Source organism: Adiantum capillus-veneris, chromosome 9 (genome assembly GCF_014529385.1).
Source record: "Adiantum capillus-veneris isolate H3 chromosome 9, ASM1452938v2, whole genome shotgun sequence".
Classification (NCBI taxonomy): Eukaryota; Viridiplantae; Streptophyta; class Polypodiopsida; order Polypodiales; family Pteridaceae; genus Adiantum; species Adiantum capillus-veneris.
The window spans coordinates 87,329,222-87,348,675 of record NC_140939.1 but is presented as its reverse complement, the minus strand read 5'-3'; the positions used below and the strand labels follow the sequence as shown (position 1 = coordinate 87,348,675).

The 19,454-nt window shown below is 39.1% G+C and overlaps 1 protein-coding gene across 1 annotated transcript; it reads left to right on the top strand.

Moving 5' to 3' along the window:
* Window positions 1–8,466: 8,466 nt before the first annotated feature.
* LOC147450763 (uncharacterized) lies at window positions 8,467–9,519 on the top strand. Its single transcript, XM_086520521.1, has 3 exons — window positions 8,467–8,750; window positions 8,931–9,074; window positions 9,222–9,519. The coding sequence occupies exons 1-3, from the start codon at window positions 8,467–8,469 to the stop codon at window positions 9,517–9,519; spliced, it is 726 nt and encodes a 241-aa protein (XP_086376647.1).
* The last annotated feature ends 9,935 nt before the right edge of the window (window positions 9,520–19,454 follow it).

The following is a 19,454-nucleotide window of genomic DNA, read 5'->3' as shown; positions in this document are numbered from 1 at the left end:
TCACACACTCGCGTAAGTACTTGGTTACATCTTTGCCATTGAACTGATCCATTCTGTTGACAACCGCTTGTATGGACTTCGTTGCTGAAATCTCCCTTCTTTCAGTAGCATGTTGTTGTTGCATGAACATTGCAAATGCTTGAAACATTTGCATTGTTGCTGGGTCAAAATGCATACCCTGTTGCTCAACATGATCACCCATGGTTACCCACAAACTCTCACCCTAGCAGATTCGCGTCGGGTTCACCAAAAATATGTCGAGAAATTTGCGGTCTTGCCAGGAAAGCACCGGGCTTATGGCTGTGAGAGTTTGTGAGAGAACTCAACAAAAACTATATGAAGGAGTTAAACCATAGATGCCATGAAGACTAGGGTTTGGAAAGAAGTTCAATCAAAGAAGACTCACCCTTTCTCTCTTGCACTCACACACACACAAAGAAAGAACGCAAAAGAGAATGTCAAAACAATACGAAGATGAAAACATCAAGGCTATGGTCATATCGTATCATGGGTAATATGAAAGGGTTAATGGATGAGTTAATGGCATTCAATCTTGACTGACCAAATAGGCTACAAATTGTTCTTTGGAATTGTAGTTTTGTGCTTACCATAATATATATATTTTATCTAGTGATTGGGATTAATTGTGTGTACAAATCCTCTTGGTTCATAGCAAGATAACTACGCTTACATCAAAAGAAAAATTATAGTCTATGAGAGGTAGTATGATGGGATCCGGTGATAGAAGTATTTCATTGAGCCTTTCAGGGCCGAAGAGAAACACTATACGTTGTTGAAAGTGTATTTTACGGCTAATCCATACGTTAATTCTAATAGATCGTACAGAGTGAAAGCGATAGAAATGATCATCATGTGGGTTATTCATCTAGGATAGTATGTGAAAAATGTAGATATGAGAGAAGTGAAGAGATGAGAAGTTTCCCTCCCAAGCCCTATTCTTGCCCGTAGGCAATAAGGATACTGCGGGGAGAGATGTACCTGTAGCAAAGAGAACCTAGAGAGGATGAATTACTAAGAATGAGAGAGATAGGTTTGGTTAAGGAGATGAGATTAGATACATATATATATGTTGGATTAGAGATGAAAATGAAAACAACAAGAAATCAAGAAAACATCAATGTAGAACACATCTTACTTGAAACCCTTCGGCATCATTATTGATGGGAGAGAGAAGAAGAGTGGATAATTCCACTTTGATTGATACACCAAGTGCAAGACCTTCTTTGATTAGAGTTGATCTTCCAAGTTTAGCTTGTTGCAAGAATGGCTAGTCTCCCTCTAGGAGAAAGTGTAGGCTTGGGCTTATGTTAATGGCTAAGTACAATTAGGTATTACTACTCACTCCCTCGAGAATTCCTCTCATCAATGGCTTGAATGCTTTTTGCCCCAAGTTAAAGAGGCGGAGCTATTGATGCTTTTCCCATAGTATTTTCTGATGGTAAAGTAAGGATATGTTACCCTTGAGAAAAATAATAGGATAAGATAGAAAGCTTATTTTTATACTTACATATGCATATGTACATTATAGGAAATATAATTATGTATCTAAAAAGTTACAAGATAACTCTTGTAGCATGTGTTCCCACTATGTACATGTCACACCACGACAACGCGCTAGGCATGGTGAATCTTCCCAAAAGGAAGGAAAGATGAAGAATAAAGGGGAATCTAGCAAAAAGCCGTCCAAGTCACGACGTAAAATTGACATTGTAGATTTCTCTTTGGGTGAATGTTCTAAACCATATGATTTGGTTCAAGATGTTTCTGTGCAGGGCCCAAAAATCACCTGGCCCCAGTTACTCCACCTAGCACCTAGGGTGAGGAGACAATGGACAAAGATGGTTAACACGAGGCGACCAAAGCCAAAAAAAGCTGGGGCTATCTCTGGGAGGAATCTAGACGACATACTACTAGTGATGGATGCTTACATCAAAGGTCAACACATCTCCAATATCTACATCGATGGTGGCGCACAAATATGCGTCATGAGTGAAAAAATGATGCACCGTTTGGGTTTAGATCGGCCAGCACCATGCCGAGCCAAAATGGCAAATAATTTAAAAGTTCAATGTGTTGGTGTCATAAATGCAGTTAGGATAAAGGCATTCAACACCGAGGTAGATGTGGACATCTTTGTCATGCCACACAAAGGGGAGGGCTATCCTATCATTCTAGGGAGGCCTTGGCTTATGGCTATGAGAGCTAAGCAGGACTGGGACACCGGCATAATCCAGATGAAGGATGCAAAAGGAAGGCCAATACTTTACGACATGAAGATAGGTCAACAACGCGACATGGATCTAGAAACCTCCGAGGATGAGTTTTCTAGTGGTGACTCTTCAACCACTTCAGAGGAGAAGTCAACAGGGAGTGAAGGAAGTGATAGCTCCATTGAGGTAATGGGCCTCACATTCAACCACAACAAGGTGGACCCTTCAAATTTGCAACCACATGTGAAAGTGGTGAAGACACTTCAACTACCCCTATGGCACGAGATTGGTGAAAGACTCATGCAGAGAAATGCAATTGAGGTCTACTGGCACTTTAGGTTTTCCTTTCTAACTGTGAACATTGTGTGTAACATTAATTTGGGAAGCTCTTTAAGTTGGGTTGCGACAAGAGTGGAAGGATTGACATCAACTACCAGTGGAATCAATCTAGGACACACCAATCAAGGAAGAATGGTTTTGCATACTAGTGGTAACATGGAGTCATTTTTCAAAATGTGGTTTACAGTTTATCTTTTGTACATGGTGGGCTCTCTTGTGCAACAGGCATCAACCATGCAATCTATCCATGTGGGCAACAGGTCTCTATTAATTTGGCATGAAGAAGGAAAACCAGCAAGATATGAGGATTATGGTTTCTTGCTCCCTTTAGGCTATGTGTCTGGACGAGGAAGCCATGCATGATCCCGCTTTGGAATACTTTCAAGGAATGATCAAGTTCTTTCCATACCTTCTATCACTTATGCAAGAGTTAATTCTTGTGCAGCTTGTGGACTCAAGAATCATTATAAGTGTGATCTTATGAAGAGGACAGTATTGCATACAATGGATTTACGCTTAGTATGGGACCCAGGTGGACACCAAAAAGAACTTTGGGGAGCCTCATGCTTCCAAGGGATCCATTATTCCCTACAAGGATCTACCAGCCACCAAGGAGAAATCCTACTCTATTTCAACATGCTCACAAACAGAGCTAGAGGCATGAATACCTCTAGCCTTAGGGGGAGGGCTAATGAGGCAAGTTTTTCCATGCATGGGAACCCCCCCATATTTTTTCTCTTTTACCAAAAATATTTCTTATTATATAAGTTACTTTTGATTTTTTCTTCCCTTTTTCACAAACGTTTTAGCCTTTATTAAATAAATAATACTTATGCTAATCAATCACGATGTAGCATAATAAGTAAGCTTTCTTTGTTGATCTCTCTTTTGACATTAAAAGTATTAAATATATATATTCTAGTATTTTCTAATATATATTTTTCATGTATGTATATTATTCCACTCTACCAAATATTTTATTCACTAGTTTTCACTTTCAAACCTCAACCCCACTTTCAAATTTCAATAATACCTCCATCTAGATGATTGCCAATCTTTTCAACACTCTAGGTCATGTTTTCATACACATGAAGGAGCTTACACTTGAAGGCAAGAGAGAAGTCCACTCAAAGGGGACCACCAAAAGACTTTTGCAGCCACAAATAATACATTATTTGGCTAAATTTTTTAAGTAAAGAAGAACCCCGAATCTGAAGGAGTGTTCAACATGAAAGATATAGCTCTTGATCTCAACTTTTAGCTCAATTTTTTCCAGAATTTTTGGAGTTATGAACACGGAGATATGATTTTTGTAGTGGACCCCAGTTTTCTCGTGTAATGGTGACACAGGCCATCCCCACTTTTCTTCCTTCTAGAATGGCTATGGTTCTACAAGTCTTCAAGCATGATTACAAGAGACAAGGCTCTTTTAATGAGGTCTTGGCTAGTCTAGAGTAATTCTATCACCAATTTTGGAGGATCCATCCTCATCAACAAATATCCACCTTCGACAACCTCTCTTATAATTTTCTTACCTCTCTCTTCTCTCCCTAATAAGATTATGTCTATCCAAAGCTAGACTATTGTAAATGATTTCCTATCCTCTACATCCTACCCACATTCTCTCTTTTTCTCTCTCTATTGACTCTGGTATTTTAAATAATGAGGAGACAAGATGGGAGCCACAGTCACATGCACCCCATTTTCTTAGTCACCAAAGTGGGACACTCACCTCAAATAGAAATATTGATAAATCCTTCCCTCCTTCCCTATATAAGGAGGCCATGAGAGCTCACTTGGGGGGAGAACACACACACACACACACACACCTATCCATACACACTCTTGTGCTACATGCTTGTAGCATGAACCTTAATCACATAATCACAACACCATCATCATCACCATCACCATGCACAAAAGATGAGCACCACACCTCCACACTACTTGTAATTAAGGGTTGAAGGCACAATTTCAAGAAGAAGAAGGGTGGACACACTCATGATATTCCTCGCCATCAACTCCCATCTCTCCATTATGCCTCTTACGATCTTGTTCCCTTCTCATTTTCCTGTCATACGCTACCTATTGTATTCATCTTTTGCAAGCAATCAACACACTCCATCTTGGTGCCATACTTTTTGTCGCTTTGGATACATCTCATTGTGAGTATGGTATATGCTTGTTCCTTTCCATTTTTTTTTCTGCTTATGTTAAGGTGTGCGGATTCGCCACCACATACACACTCTCTCTCCATCTCATATTCCTATCATCTTGTTATTTTCATCTTAAGGTGTGCGGATTCGCCACCTTTTGTATGAGAAGTGAGCATACTTGCATGTATCCCTGACCTCGTTATCTTCCTTACTACATGCACGCGTAGCGAGCCCATTCTCACTCACTCACCACTCCTCTCACCTTATTCTCCGACCACCCCATTCCACATTCGGGCGTGGATCTTGAAATTGTTTTCCATGCATGCTTCATTGTGTATATGTATGCGTCCTAGCCGCATATCTTGCTAGGTGGTGCCCCTATTGTGTATTCCCCATGATGAGGCCATTGTGCATAGTCTTGGTGTAGAGGCCACCGGTCTATTTTTTTTCACTTCCGCCTCTCAAAACTCTCTCTCAACAATGCTGTAGCAAATATTGTCACTGCTCCAGGTGATTATGATTGCAAAGTATGGCATCACCGTTTTCTTCATGCTGATTTCTCAAAACTTCTTGATCTTCAACGTCGTGATCTCGTCCATGGCATGGATCTTAAAGTCCATCCCCATATGGGAATTTGTGAATTTTGTGCTCTGGGGAAACACAATCGTAAACCCTTTCCTCTTTCAAATACAACTCATTGTCATGACATATTGGATCTTGTTCATACTGATATATATGGACCTCTACCTTCTTCAAGATCATAATATCGTTACTTCATTACTTTTATTGACGATTTCTCAAGGTATATGACTGTATTTCTACTTAGACAAAAATCTGAAGCCTTATCTGTTTTCAAACAATTCCACAAGGCTGCGGAACTTCAAACTGGTCGTCGCCTTAAGAAGCTTCGTAGTGACAATGGAGTCGAATATGTTTCTCGAGAGTTTGTGAGTTACTGTGCTGACAATGGTATTCATCATGAACACACTATTCCATATTCGCCTCAACAGAATGGTTACTGTGCTGACAGTGGAATTCATTAATGTTGTAAGATGTATGCTGATTCATTCTGGCTTATCTCATGTTTTTTGGGCTGAAGCTACTTTGACAGCAGCATTTATTCAGAATCATCTTCCTACTACTGCACCCTCTGGTAAGATACCCATCACAGCATGGACAGGTGACATTCCTTCTGTATCTCATTTTCGAACCTTTGGATGTATTGCTTATATTCATGTTCCCAAAGAAACACGAACAAAGCTTGATGCTTCTGGTCTTAAAGTTATTTTTATTGGATATTCTGACACTTCCAAAGGATACAAATTCTATGACCCTTCCTTCAAGAAAGTAATTGTGAATCGTGATGCTACTTTTAACGAACAGCTTATGGGAGGCTCATGGTCCATGGCTGATTTTGATGATAATAAATCATTGCTTCAAGCTTTTCCATTTCTTTCAGAAGATGAAACTCTTCCTATAGAGCAACTTTCCTCTTCACAACCATCCATTCCAAATGTTGCCAATGATGATATTGATATTTTTGTTGATCTGCCTATTGATTTTGAACATGGCTCATGTCATGTTTATGATGACGATATTGCTGATAATGCTTTTTCTACTTCTCAAGATCTCGTTACTTATGATGAAGCGATCTCTTCACCACAAAAGAATCAATGGCAAGAGGCTATGGAAGCAGAGTACGATTCTCTTATCTCTAAAGGTATGAAGTACGCAAAGGAACCATTATGGTTGAACATTGTCCAAGTGACCATATGATTGCAGACATTTTGACCAAAGGCCTCAATGAGTCACGTTTCATCCTCTTGAGCTTGGAGCTTGGAGTTGCTTCGGCCTCACTCTTTCTAGATTAGCTTCTTTGCTATTGTAATAGCTTTGTACATATGACATTGTAATCTTTTAGGTATCATTCACTATGCACACTCCAAATTTGCACCTTGTGATATCTAAGTCACTTGAATATTTGTACATAGATGCACAATTCACTTTCACATCATCACCGCTGGTTCAAATTTCACATTGTATAGGAGCTTGGGTTTTTCCCTTCAACTCCCCAAGGGTTTTTTCATCCAAAGCTAGATACCTTTTTTTGAGTGGGGGTGTTGGAGCTATATATATGGCTCACTCTACTGAACTTGGTCTCACCTATATATTTGTATCTTGTCCTCAATATGAATCAGTCTTTGGGAGCGTATATGGTGTGTCTCTTGTCTCGTCTCTCTCTCTTTCTCTCTACATCTCAACAATATGATCTCTGAAAATGGAATTGAAGCAGATCCAGGGAAAGTAGAAGATTTGCTATTGCTGTCATCCCAAAAGAATACAAGACAATTTGCTACTTTCATGTAGAAGGTCCAATATTTGTCTCGTTTTATACCTTTGTCATCACAGTTGTTGTATCCTTTGCAGCAAGTGGTCAAAAACGATCCTTTGGAATGGACACTTGACTGTGAGGATGTTTTTGACAAATTTAAAGAAGTGTTGAGCACCTTACCTGTTATTCAAGCCTTGATTGGGAGAAGGAGTTTTATATTAACCCGTCTATTGGAGAAGATGCTATTGGGGTTGTGTTGTTGCAAAGAGGGAAAGAGTATCAGTATATAAAGCCTTTTTATTATGCTAGCAGGGTGAAAACTCCTCATGAAAGAGAGTACTCAGAGGTTGAATTGGTGATGATTAGCATGGTCTATGCGTGTAGACGATTTAGACATTACTTGTTGCGGAAATCGTTCACCTTTCTCACCAGTTTTTCATTGCTTCCTCAATTGTTCAATAACTCAAATATATCAAAGGCAGTGATGAAATGGGTTATCGAGCTGCAAGAGTTTCAATTCACTTTTCTAGTGGAAGAGAGTACTCGGGCTACTTTGGCAAACTTACTCACTTATAAAGAGACTCCTATTTTGGTTAAAGAGGAGGTGGTCCAAAGGAAAAAAGTAGAAACCCCTGCTATATCAAATGCTTCACTACTACATTTTGATGGCTCTTATCGAAGAAGTCATGATGCTGCTTCTGGTGGGGTTGTTATTTATGATGCGTAGGGAAATCTTGTGAGAAAGCAAGGGTTAAAACTCAATGCAAAGAGTAATAATGAAGCGGAGTATATGGCTCTTGAAGGCGGGTTACACATTTGTTTACAATTGGGAATCAAACGTTTGCAAATCAAAGGTGATGCGTTGCTAGTGGTAAAGCAGGTGTTGGGAGTATGGAAAAATAAGAATCCTAGACTGAAGAATCTATGCTTCAAAGTGAAATCACTACTCAAAAAGTTTGAGGCATGGAGCTTGCAGCATGTCTAAAGGACTCAAAATGAAGAAGTGCATGGAGCTGCGCAAGCAATGATTACTTGTGTGTTTGTGTTGAAAGAAGATGCCCCTTTGTATCATGGAAGAGAGGTGTTGTCAAAAGAGGCGGATTTCTTATTGACCGGTCTCTTGCCTGAAAATTTGCCTTCATCTAAAAAGTATGCTTTTATGAGAAGAGCAAGGAAGTACAAAATGATTGGTGATATGCTTTACATGAAAGGAAGTGATCTAGTGTTGCGTAATGTACCTTGGAAGGAGGAGATTTACAAAATTTTAGAAGAAAACCATGAAGGGTCTTGCGGAGGTCATTTTGCTATGAAAATTATGCTTCACAAGATCTTGCAAGAAGGCTATGTTTGGCCCAGTATTCAACAGGATGTCAATCATTGGTGTAAATCTTGCTTGGCTTGTCAAAAAATGGGAAAAAGGGTTCTTAAACCCGAGCTGCGAAAGACAATCCTGGCTAATGAGGTGTTGGAAAAATGGGGCCTCGATGCTATTGGGACATTACCCACTTCAAGTAAGGGGAATGTGTATATTTTGACAACGGTGGATTGTCTATCACGTTGGGCGGAGGCCAAGGCTGTCAAACAAATTACCTGCAAGGAGATGGGAAAGTTTGTGTACGAGCACATATGCAACAAGTTCGGGGTGCCATTGGAGTTACTGTCTGACAGAGGGCCAGGGTTTAGAGGTGAAATGTTCGATTTTTAATGCAAAAAGCTTGGCATAGAGCATAAATACAACACTCCTTATTATCCGCAGTGCAATGGACTTAATGAGAGGTTTAATGGGGAATTGGTAAATATTCTGACAAAAATGACTTTAACACATGCCAAAACTTGGGATTCAGAGTTGCCTTGTGCGTTATGGGCATATAGAACGGCAATCAAAACTAGCACGGGATTCTCACCATATCACTTGGTGTATGGAAAAGAAGCTTTGATGCCTATTGAGGTGGAAATCCCTGCAGTCAAGTTTTTGTCATCGCAAGATGAAGAGCAACAAGATGCTTGGCAACCAAGGTTATTGAACTTCCAATGTCTGCAACTAGGCAGGCTTTTGGCCTTGGATTACTATCAAGAAGTATGTAGAAAGGCCCAGAAAAGAGCTAATGAATGCATGAAAGATAAGTGAATTGAGAAAAGAGATCTTGTTTTGCGATACAATAGCAAATTGGACCACACTTTCCAAAAGAAGTTTGAGATCAAGTGGGAGGGTCCTTTTACTGTTGTAAACAAGTTTGATAATGGGACATATCAGCTGGCTGATTTAGATGGTACACTACATAGCTACCGTGTTAATGGTTATAGACTTAAGAACTATTTAGCACGGTTGATGACTATTGTGACAGATGAGATGCTGTCAGTGGAAACAAAGAGTGTGAATGCGCCACAAAAGATGGATGAATTTTTTGGGGATGAGCTGCATCAGTTGTTCGCCCTAGAAACCTCTACTTGTCATGAATGATCAAGCAGGCTAGGGGGGCTTGACAAGTTATGTCAGACATTTTTTGGATGAGTACAAAATCCATAAATGATGCCAAAAAACTTGCTAACCACCCTCATGTATATATATGTGCATAGTGCTTCCAGCTTTGAAAGTGTCTGTGTAAAAAACCCTGTACAAAGGCTTGGTTTTGGTCAAGCGGTTAGTTGAGTTTTGGGTTGGTCGAGCTTTCAAAAAATAGCTTTTAATGAGCATTTCTATCCGTGCTTGATAGCTTGCAAATCGAACTCCGACATTATGAGTTACATGCACTCGAAGGGGAGGTTTTTTCACTTAAAAAGTGGCGATGGATGCGCGTGGAAAGACGACAAGTGGGCCGACTTGATGGTTTTTTTTAGAAATGGAATGTTTAAAAATTTATGGAGTTAGTCAAGGTAATAAGTTCCAAGCCGTGCTTTACTGCGCTATATTTGGAGGTCGGGGTCACCCGCTACGCCTCCGAGAAAGTGGCTCAGTTTGGGGGCAAAACAAAAAATTCAGGTTTGGGCATGGGGAAGTTGGGGAGATCATGCCATGTGGCAATGGACTAAACCCACATGTGGGGGGTTTAGGGGAAAGTGGAGGGTATATATACTAGAGGAGGACTAGTCTATGGTGTACCAAATGGTAAAGGAATGCACTCAAGGCCTTGCAAGGGGGGCTCGTGGGCATTTTGGGGAGCTTGGGGCGCCATCTTGAGTTACCACTAGCATGGCCAGGTGCCTGGACAAAATTTATGGTCCCCTGGACACTTTCCCCACCTCCCCCTTGGTCAAAATCACCGACATGGAGGTTTCCTTTCCCAAAAAGGGCCAAAAATAGCCCAATTAAAAGGGGAAATGAGATAGAAAGATGACGGCTTAGAAAAGGAAGAATACTCCACTTCAATAAAGTGGAAAATTCCCCCATTATTTTAGTTGTATTTTCTTGCACATCCTTTTTTGCTTACAGAGACTTGTTTTTTGAAGCTTTTGAGAGACCTTCCATCTTCAAAAGCTTGTAACTTTCTCGTCGGTTATCAGAATCAAGCATATAGATGCTCTACGGAGATCCTCACGACACAAGATTCGTCTTCATGGTCTCGTTTTTCTTAAATTTTATCCATGGTTTGAGCTAGATCTGCTTCTTGCCCATCTTCACAGGTGTTCAACTTTGGTGTTTTCTACCGTCATACAGGGTTTCTTTCCAACGGTGTGACTCGTGCAGAGCTATAGAGGCACTTGTTTTCCTTGTCATTTGCATGCTAACAACGTAAGTTGAAGAATTCATTCATCTTAAGGGATTCGTGTGAAGGTGGAAGATAACGTCCTTTGATAGCATACTTAATGTCTTCCCAAGTTTGAGTGTTTTGAGCTACTTGATTATCTTTGCAGTGTTGTTTCCACCAAAGCTTGGCATCCCCCATGAGACGAAACATAGCCATCATTGCTTGGTTATCGGGAGTAGTACCAGCAGCAACAAAATAATCCTCCATCTCTTCGAGCCACACTTCAGAATCGCGCTCAACTAGGGCTCCTTCCCCTTTGACAGAGGGAAGTTTAGCTTGCTTGAGAAGTAGCTTTTTCTCTTGAAGAGATGTGTACACCGCACTCTGTGCAATATAGATTAAGTGAAACTTTATTGGATACTCTAACTTTAATCCACTTTAAGGCAAGACTTGAATAGACAATAATACAAAAAAAGATAATATTAATCCAAACTTTATTTATATACACATTATTTGCTACCAAGGTTGGTAGTCTTTAGGTACAAGGATTGTAATGTCTCTATATTTTGAGTTTAGTAACTACAAAAGGATAGGCTAAAGGATCAAAATAATAAGTTTCTTTTGACCCTTGAAAGCTACGAGATACACATATGGGTCGAATCCTACCACCATGGATAACTTTTGACCTTGTTATAGACCCATTGAGTCTGAGATATCTTTTCTCCCCCCAATGTAATGGCAGCATTCGGATTCTTAGTACCAATGAAAAGATACACTTCGATGACTTTTAATTCCTCTGCCCATCAAAGTTTCTTGAGGTTGGTATCCATGCACCATATCTTGTGAGCATCGATGGTATAGATTCCTCCAGATGGACTCCAGTTGATGCCCCATCCTCTATGCACCCTTGGAATAGTTGGTGCAAACACCCTATCCAAAATCATAATCACCCTTTTTGGAAACTGATAATTTGGTGATTGGCATGCATTTTCAAACATGATGGTGAACACTTGAAATTTCTGGTAGGTTGAATGAACATTTTCCTGTACGAAAGTTCAGTCTTCAATACCATATAAAAACTCAAAACAATTTTTCTTGGTTCTTCTATTATTTCAAACATTCGCATCCTTCAACATCCAAACATCAATCTAAAAATCTCCCCAAGCTTTAACCTGGGCTCTGATACCAGTGTGAGGTCCCTGCCCCTTTTTGAGAGAAGCGGAGTACCTTTGATAGGTCTCCAATCCTGAAAAAGAAAAACCAACGGACATTGCCTTAGCTACTACGTATGGCGGAGCATGACCACCATAACCCTATCTAAAAACTATCTATAATCAATTATACCTAAAAGTATAAATCTTAGAGTGAGCAACCTGTGCGCTTTTTTCTTCATGTTTCAGAAGCACAACCGCCAAGGTTTGTCTCTTTTAAGATTTATGACTTAAAAAAAAACAATTTCTAGCGTTTGAAAGTTACCCGACTCATCGGGTCCACCCGTCCATAGAATGATACCGTCGGGGTATCATTCTCCCACTTTCCACACCACACTCACCCTTCTTTTGTTATCTAATTACTACCACATTGTTAAAACATACATGTTCCTTTATTTTATTTATGATACTGGTTAGTTAAAACAGCCCTTCAAGCAATATTACAAACAATAGTCAAACAAGAAGTCGTCCAATTTTAAACCAACAACCCTTGGATTAGGTTCGCTCAAGAATCTCTACTGGCGCTATTATGTCCGATCGGTATATACATTATTTATAAAAACCCTTGTCCTTATGAGCGTCCCATACCACTCGATAAGTACTCGTTGTGCTAATCTGGACGTACTCTCGTCACAGCAACAACGGTGCCAATCTGGGCGTCATCCTCATGCCACGAAAAATCAAAACTGCAGTATCCAGCTGGGCTAATCTGGGTGTACTCCCACCACAGTATCAGTGGTGATCTTGGGCGTCATCTCACGCCTCGATAACTGCCACATAATACTAGCGCTAATAAGTAGAGAGACTTGAGAGAAACCATACCGAAGGTTTTGGACAAACATTCTTTCCTATAGCAACTAGTTTAACCAGACAATCTTTCCTACTTGTCAAACATATGACGAGTTTCTTGGGGTTAAGCCCCGTGGTTTCGGTCCGTGTTTTCTTTTCATAAGGTAAATAATATATTCCTATGGTCTTGCATATTCAATGATGCATAACTTGAAACTGCAATACTAACCTGTACCATAGCTCCGATTGGTCCGATTGGTGGAGACATAGCATTTTCCGTAGGGGTTCCACCGTTACTTGTACCAGCTTCATGATCATTAGCGCCTTGGGTTCGAGCACACTTTGGAGACATTTTTTTGTACTACACTTATGTTATACACTTAGAACTTTAAATTGGTCAATTTCCTTAGTAATCTCTTGTTTCCAAAGAGAGTCTGTAAATTGAACCCTCGCCAACTCGGATTCACGCTTATTGTTGTTGTTCTACATCTAATTTCTATACATCAAATATTTGCTAAACGGAATTAATCAAAAATTAAGTGTGTAAACTATGAGTGAAAGTTTAGGAATGCATTACTTTTATGCTTCATATTTCTAATCCAATTCTAACTTCAACTAAATCAATTTTTAGTATTATTCAAAATTCTACTTAATCTAATTGACAATGAAATTGGTGAAGGAGAATTTCATCATGTATAATAAGAATATGATGAGTTCTCTTATGTATTAACTTTCAATTAACTATGCATAAGTTAATAGTTAGTGAAGATGTACTAACTAGAGAGAGTAGGTATACTTAGAGAGATTAGAGTACGAGAAAACATACACACACATCTTTTCTAAAGTTAATTGAATCTTACTAATCCATTAGAAAGATTAGAGTAAAAGAGAACACATACACATCCTTTTCTAAAGCTAATTGAATCTTACTAATCTATTAGAGATATTAGAGTAAAAAATAGCACACACACATATCCTTCTTAAAGGTAATTGAATCTTACTAATCTATTAGAGAGATTAGAGTAAAAGATAACATACACACACACACACATATCCTTCTTTAAAGTTAATTGAAGCTTACTAATCTATTAGAGAGACTAGAGTAAAGGATAACATACACACACACACAGAGATCCTTCTTTAAAGTTAATTGACGCTTACTAATGTTGGAGCTATATATGGATCACTCTACTGAACTTGGTCTCACCTATATATTTGTATCTTGTCCTCAATATGAATCAGTCTTTGGGAGCGTATATGGTGTGTCTCTTGTCTCGTCTCTCTCTCTCTTTCTCTCTACATCTCAACATGGTATCAGAGTGGTAACGATCACGCGCCGATTCAATTCATGGTTATACAACAGTATGTGTATGCGATTCGCATGTAAGATTCAAAATTGCTACAAATTTTATTTTTGAGCGCTGATTCTTGTTAACTGTGGTTGTTTTGTGTTAAGAATAATATGATTAGTATTTTATGTGGCGTTTATTTCTAATCAATCTAATCGTTGATTACGTTTTCTTGTTGATGACACCCTGAACTTCATCTCAATTTTTCTTGCCGTTCTGCTCAAAATTTGGAGAAACGAGAAAAGCACAATAGCACTTTTCATCCAAAACTTGTTTGTCTCCTCGAGCTCTTCGATTTGAGTTATAGGTTTGCGTGAATCGGAGTTCGCAGCAAAAAGTTATGCTGTTTTTACTGCAATTGAGCTTGACGCAGCTTTCTTCGTCCTACTTCTTCGTGAAGTGTCCGCGATCATTTTTCTTATTTTGGCGTTAACTTTTTTGAGAAGATTTAGCTTTTTGCTATTCGTATTGTGGCCGTCAATCTTATGTCTCACGCCACTCTATTTTGAGGACTCGTTTATTATTAACGTCTCCTTTACCCTGTCTTTTTTGGGTGACGTCTCTCACATCTTTGGACGTTCCTTGAGCATCCTTCTTACGTTTATCGTTGACAGAATGCAGTACTCATATCTCTCTCATTCTCAATTGCGGCCTTCACCATATATGGTGTGCATATTCTCCGATCTTATCTTATACGTCTTCTCGCAACAAGATATGGCTATGAATATTCTCGTCAACGGATTTCCTTCTGGCCAACGTTCTGTTCCTCCTTTCCAAGGTCAAGGATTTCCAGGCTGGAAAGCAAAGATGTTGTTAATTCTTGAAGGCAATGAACTCTCCGATGTTGTTCTTGAAAATCGTGTTTGTCTGCCTCAGCCTGTTGATACGGATAATGATAACGTGCTTATCACTGAAGGACCTATATTTGAAGATTGGAATGTTGCCTATACGGATTGGCAACGACGTGATAAAGCAGCTTGTCAGTATATTCTTTCTGCTCTTATTGATTCCCTTTTGCTTGATATGTATGAACTGCCTACTTCCCACGACGTATGGAAGTACCTTATTGCAAACTTTCTGAAGAAATCTGTTACAGAAATACTTTATTTGAGAGCGTTGCTTAACAAGTTACAATATGAAGTTGGTATTGCCATGACGGGACATGTTCAATCTTTCAAATCTATTATTAATCAACTAGCTGATGCCGGTGATCCTATTCCACAAAAGCAACTGATTACACTTCTCCTTGATACGGTGAAGGACTCTTCTTATGATAACATTGTTACTATTCTCTCTAATAAAGATGGTCTTGATTTCGACCAAGCCTGCATGTCTTTAATTGAATACTCTCAACGTCAAGAACATCGGAATGTTGGTCACGATACAGCTATGATTTCACAAGAGGAGACTGAGTCACAACAGATGGAACATGCTTTTTATTCTCGAAGGCGTCCATTTCAATGAGGAAACCACAGAGGTGGCCGTCGAGGTAATATTTTCTCTCATATCAAATTTCCTAATAAGCAATGTTCTTACTACAACAGAAATGGCCATACTGAAGATGATTTTTGGGCACGTCAATATGATGAAGAACACAATATTAAAACAAAACAACCACGTTTATCTAGAGACTCTTCTTCTTCTTCTTGTGAATATTGTGGACGATCTGATCATCCCACTCATATGTGCTATAAGCGTCGAATCCACATAGATCGGAATAGAGCATATGCTACTGAACATCAAAAAAACATTATACCAGAAACAAGCTGCGTCCTATGTTCAGTTGTTCCAGACAGAATACTTCATGTACGTGATGGATCACTTTTTATTGTCGATTTTGGTGCTACAGAAAATATGACATATCAGTCTAAGTGGCTCCATAACTATCATCCACTGCCAGTTCAATGTGTTGTTTATCTTGCTGATGATACTACTTGTAAAGTAAAGAGTATTGGAGACTTATATCTTGGTACCTTATCTTCTTCCACTCGAATTTTGCGAAGAGTATTACATGTACCAGATCTTCCAGGTGATCTTCTTTCAATTGCTAGACTTGTTGATCTTGGTCTGTTTATTGGATTTGATCATACCAAATGCCAAATTGAGAAATATGGACAGACTAAAGCCACTACTCCTCGAAACAGTAATTTGTTTGAACTCTCTCTCAATGATGCTGTAGCAAATATTGTCACTGCTCCAGTTGATCATGATTGCAAAGTATGGCATCACCGTTTTGTTCATGCTGATTTCTCAAAACTCCTTAATCTTCAACGTCGTGATCTTGTTCATGGCATGGATCTTAAATTCATCCCCATATGGGAATTTTTAAATTTTGTGCTCTTGGGAAACACAATCGTAAACCCTTTTCTCTTTCAAATACAACTCATTCTCATGACATATTGGATCTGGATCATACTGATATATGTGGACCTCTACCTTCTTCGAGATCACAATATCGCTACTTCATTACTTTCATTGATGATTTCTCAAGGTATACGACTGTATTTCTACTTAGACAAAAATCTGAAGCCTTATTTGTTTTCAAACAATTCCACAAGGCTGCGAAACTTCGAACTCGTCGTCGCGTTAAGAAGCTTCATAGTGACAATGGAGGCGAATATGTTTCTCGAGAGTTTGTGAGTTACTGCACTGACAGTGGAATTCATCATGAACACACTATTCCATATTCGCTTCAACAGAACGGTATTGCTGAACGAAAGAATCGCACTATTCTCAATGCTATAAGATATATGATGATTCATTCTGGCTTATCTCGTGTCTTTTGGGCTGAAGCTACTTTGACAACAACATTTATTCAGAATTATCTTCCTACTACTGCACCCTCTGGTAAGAAACCCATCACAGCATGGACAGGTGAAATTCCTTCTGTATCTCATTTTCGAACCTTTGGATGTATTGCTTATATTCATGTTCCCAAAGAAACACGAACAAAGCTTGATGCTCCCGGTCTTAAAGTTATTTTTATTGGATATTGTGACACTTCCAAAGGCTACAAATTCCATGACCCTTCCTCCAAGAAAGTAATTGTGAATCGTGATGCTACTTTTAACGAACAGCTTATGGGAGGCTCATGGTCCATGGATGATTCTGATGATACTAAATCATTGCTTCAGGCTTTTCCATTTCTTTCAGAAGATGAAAATCTTTCTATAGAGAAACTTTCCTCTTCACAACCATCCATTCCAAATGTTGCCAATGATGATATTGAAATTTTTGTTGATCTGCCTATTGATTTTGAACATGGCTCATGTCATGTTTATGATGACGATATTGCTGATAATGCTTTTTCTACTTCCCAAGATCTCGTTACTTATGATGAAGCGATATCTTCACCACAAAAGGATCAATGGCAAGAGGCTATGGAAGCAGAGTACGATTCTCTTATCTCTAAAGGTACATGGATACTAACTAACTTACCTCCTGGTCGTACAGCTATTAAATGTAAGTGGGTGTATAAGACAAAAGTAAAAGCAGATGGATCTTTTGACAAGTTCAAGGCTCGTTTAGTTGCAAAAGGTTACTCCCAAGTAGGTGGTGTTGATTATCAAGAGACTTTTTCACCAGTTGTTTGCATTACAAGTGTTCGATTCTTATTGGCATTTGCTATTCAATTTGATTTAGAAGCTCATCAAATGGATATGTGAACTGCTTTTCTTAATGGTGACTTGGAAGAGGAAATTCATATGGAACAACCATAAGGGTTTGTTATTCCAGGTAAAGAAGACCTTGTTGCTCAACTCCATAAGGCACTATATGGTCTCAAACAAGCTTCGCGAGCCTGGTATACAAAATTTGATCTTTTTCTCACCTCTAAAGGATTCATCTCTTGCTCGTCAGACCCCAACTTATACATAAAACGCTAAGGTAGCAGTTTTGTGATTCTTGCTCTTTATGTGGATGACACCATTCTTGTTTCCAATGATTTGGGATTTCTTCAACAAGTGAAAAAGTTATTGTCTTCTGCATTTGATATGGTGGATCTTGGAGAGATTCACTCTTGTCTTGGCATTCAAATCCAACGGAACCGTACAAAAGGTATTTTATTCCTTCGACAGTCAAAGTTTATTGCAGATACTATTCAAAAATTTGGTATGGAATTTGCACATTCAGCCAACACACCTTGTCTTGCGAGCTCTACGAAGAACACTTCTGACAATGATGGTCAACTTGTCACAAATCAACCTTATGCTAGCTTGATTGGATGTCCTCAGTTTGTTGGCATGAACACTCGTCCTGATATTCTGTTTGCTGCTAATTATCTTGGACAACATCTTGCATGTCCTTCTCTTAAGCATTGGTCTGCTGCAAAGCGTGTATTGAAATACTTGAAAGGCACTACAGATTTTGGTTTAGTCTATCGACGACAACTCACATCGGATTCTATGCAATCTCTTTCTCTTTTGGGTTACACAGATGCTGACTGGGCAAGCTCACATTTATCTATGCGATCTACTAGTGGAAATTTCTTCTTTATAAATGGTAGTCTTGTTTCTTGGACCAGCACGAAACAACATTGTGTTGCAGTTTCGACGACTGAGTCAGAATATGTTGCGGCATCACTTGCAGCTCGTGAGTTGATTTGGCTTTGACAAATGCTGGTTGATATTGGTCACTCTCCTCTTTCTAGCACACCCTTGCGGTGTGACAACCAAAGTGCTATTAGTCTTGCAAAAGACTATGTTCAACATACTAAGTCAAAGCACATTGCTGTCCATTATCATCATGTCAGGTATGAAGTACGCAGAGGCACCATTATGGTTGAGCACTGTCCAAGTGACCAGATGATTACAGATATTTTGACCAAAGGCCTCAATGATTCATGATTCATCCTCTTGCGCTCGGAGCTTGGAGTTTCTTCGGTTTCACTCTTTCTAGATTAGCTTCTTTGCTATTGTAATAGCTTTGTACATATGACATTGTAATCTTTTAGGTACCATGCACTATGCACACTCCACATTTGCACATTGTGATATCTAAGTCACTTGAATATTTGTACATAGATGCACAATTCACTTTCACATCATCACCGTTGGTTCATATTTTCACATTGTATAGGGGCTTGGGTTTTTCCCATGAACTCCCCAAGGGTTTTTTCATCCAAAGATAGAGACCTTTGTTTGAGTGGGGGTGTTGGAGCTATATATGGATCACTCTACTAAACTTGGTCTCACTTATATATTTGTATCTTGTCCTCAATATGAATCAGTCTTTGGGAGGGTATATGGTGTGTCTCTTGTCTCGTCTCTCTCTCTTTCTCTCTACATCTCAACAACTAATCTATTAGAGAGATTAGAGTAAAAGATAGCACACATATACACATATCCTTCTTAAAACTAATTG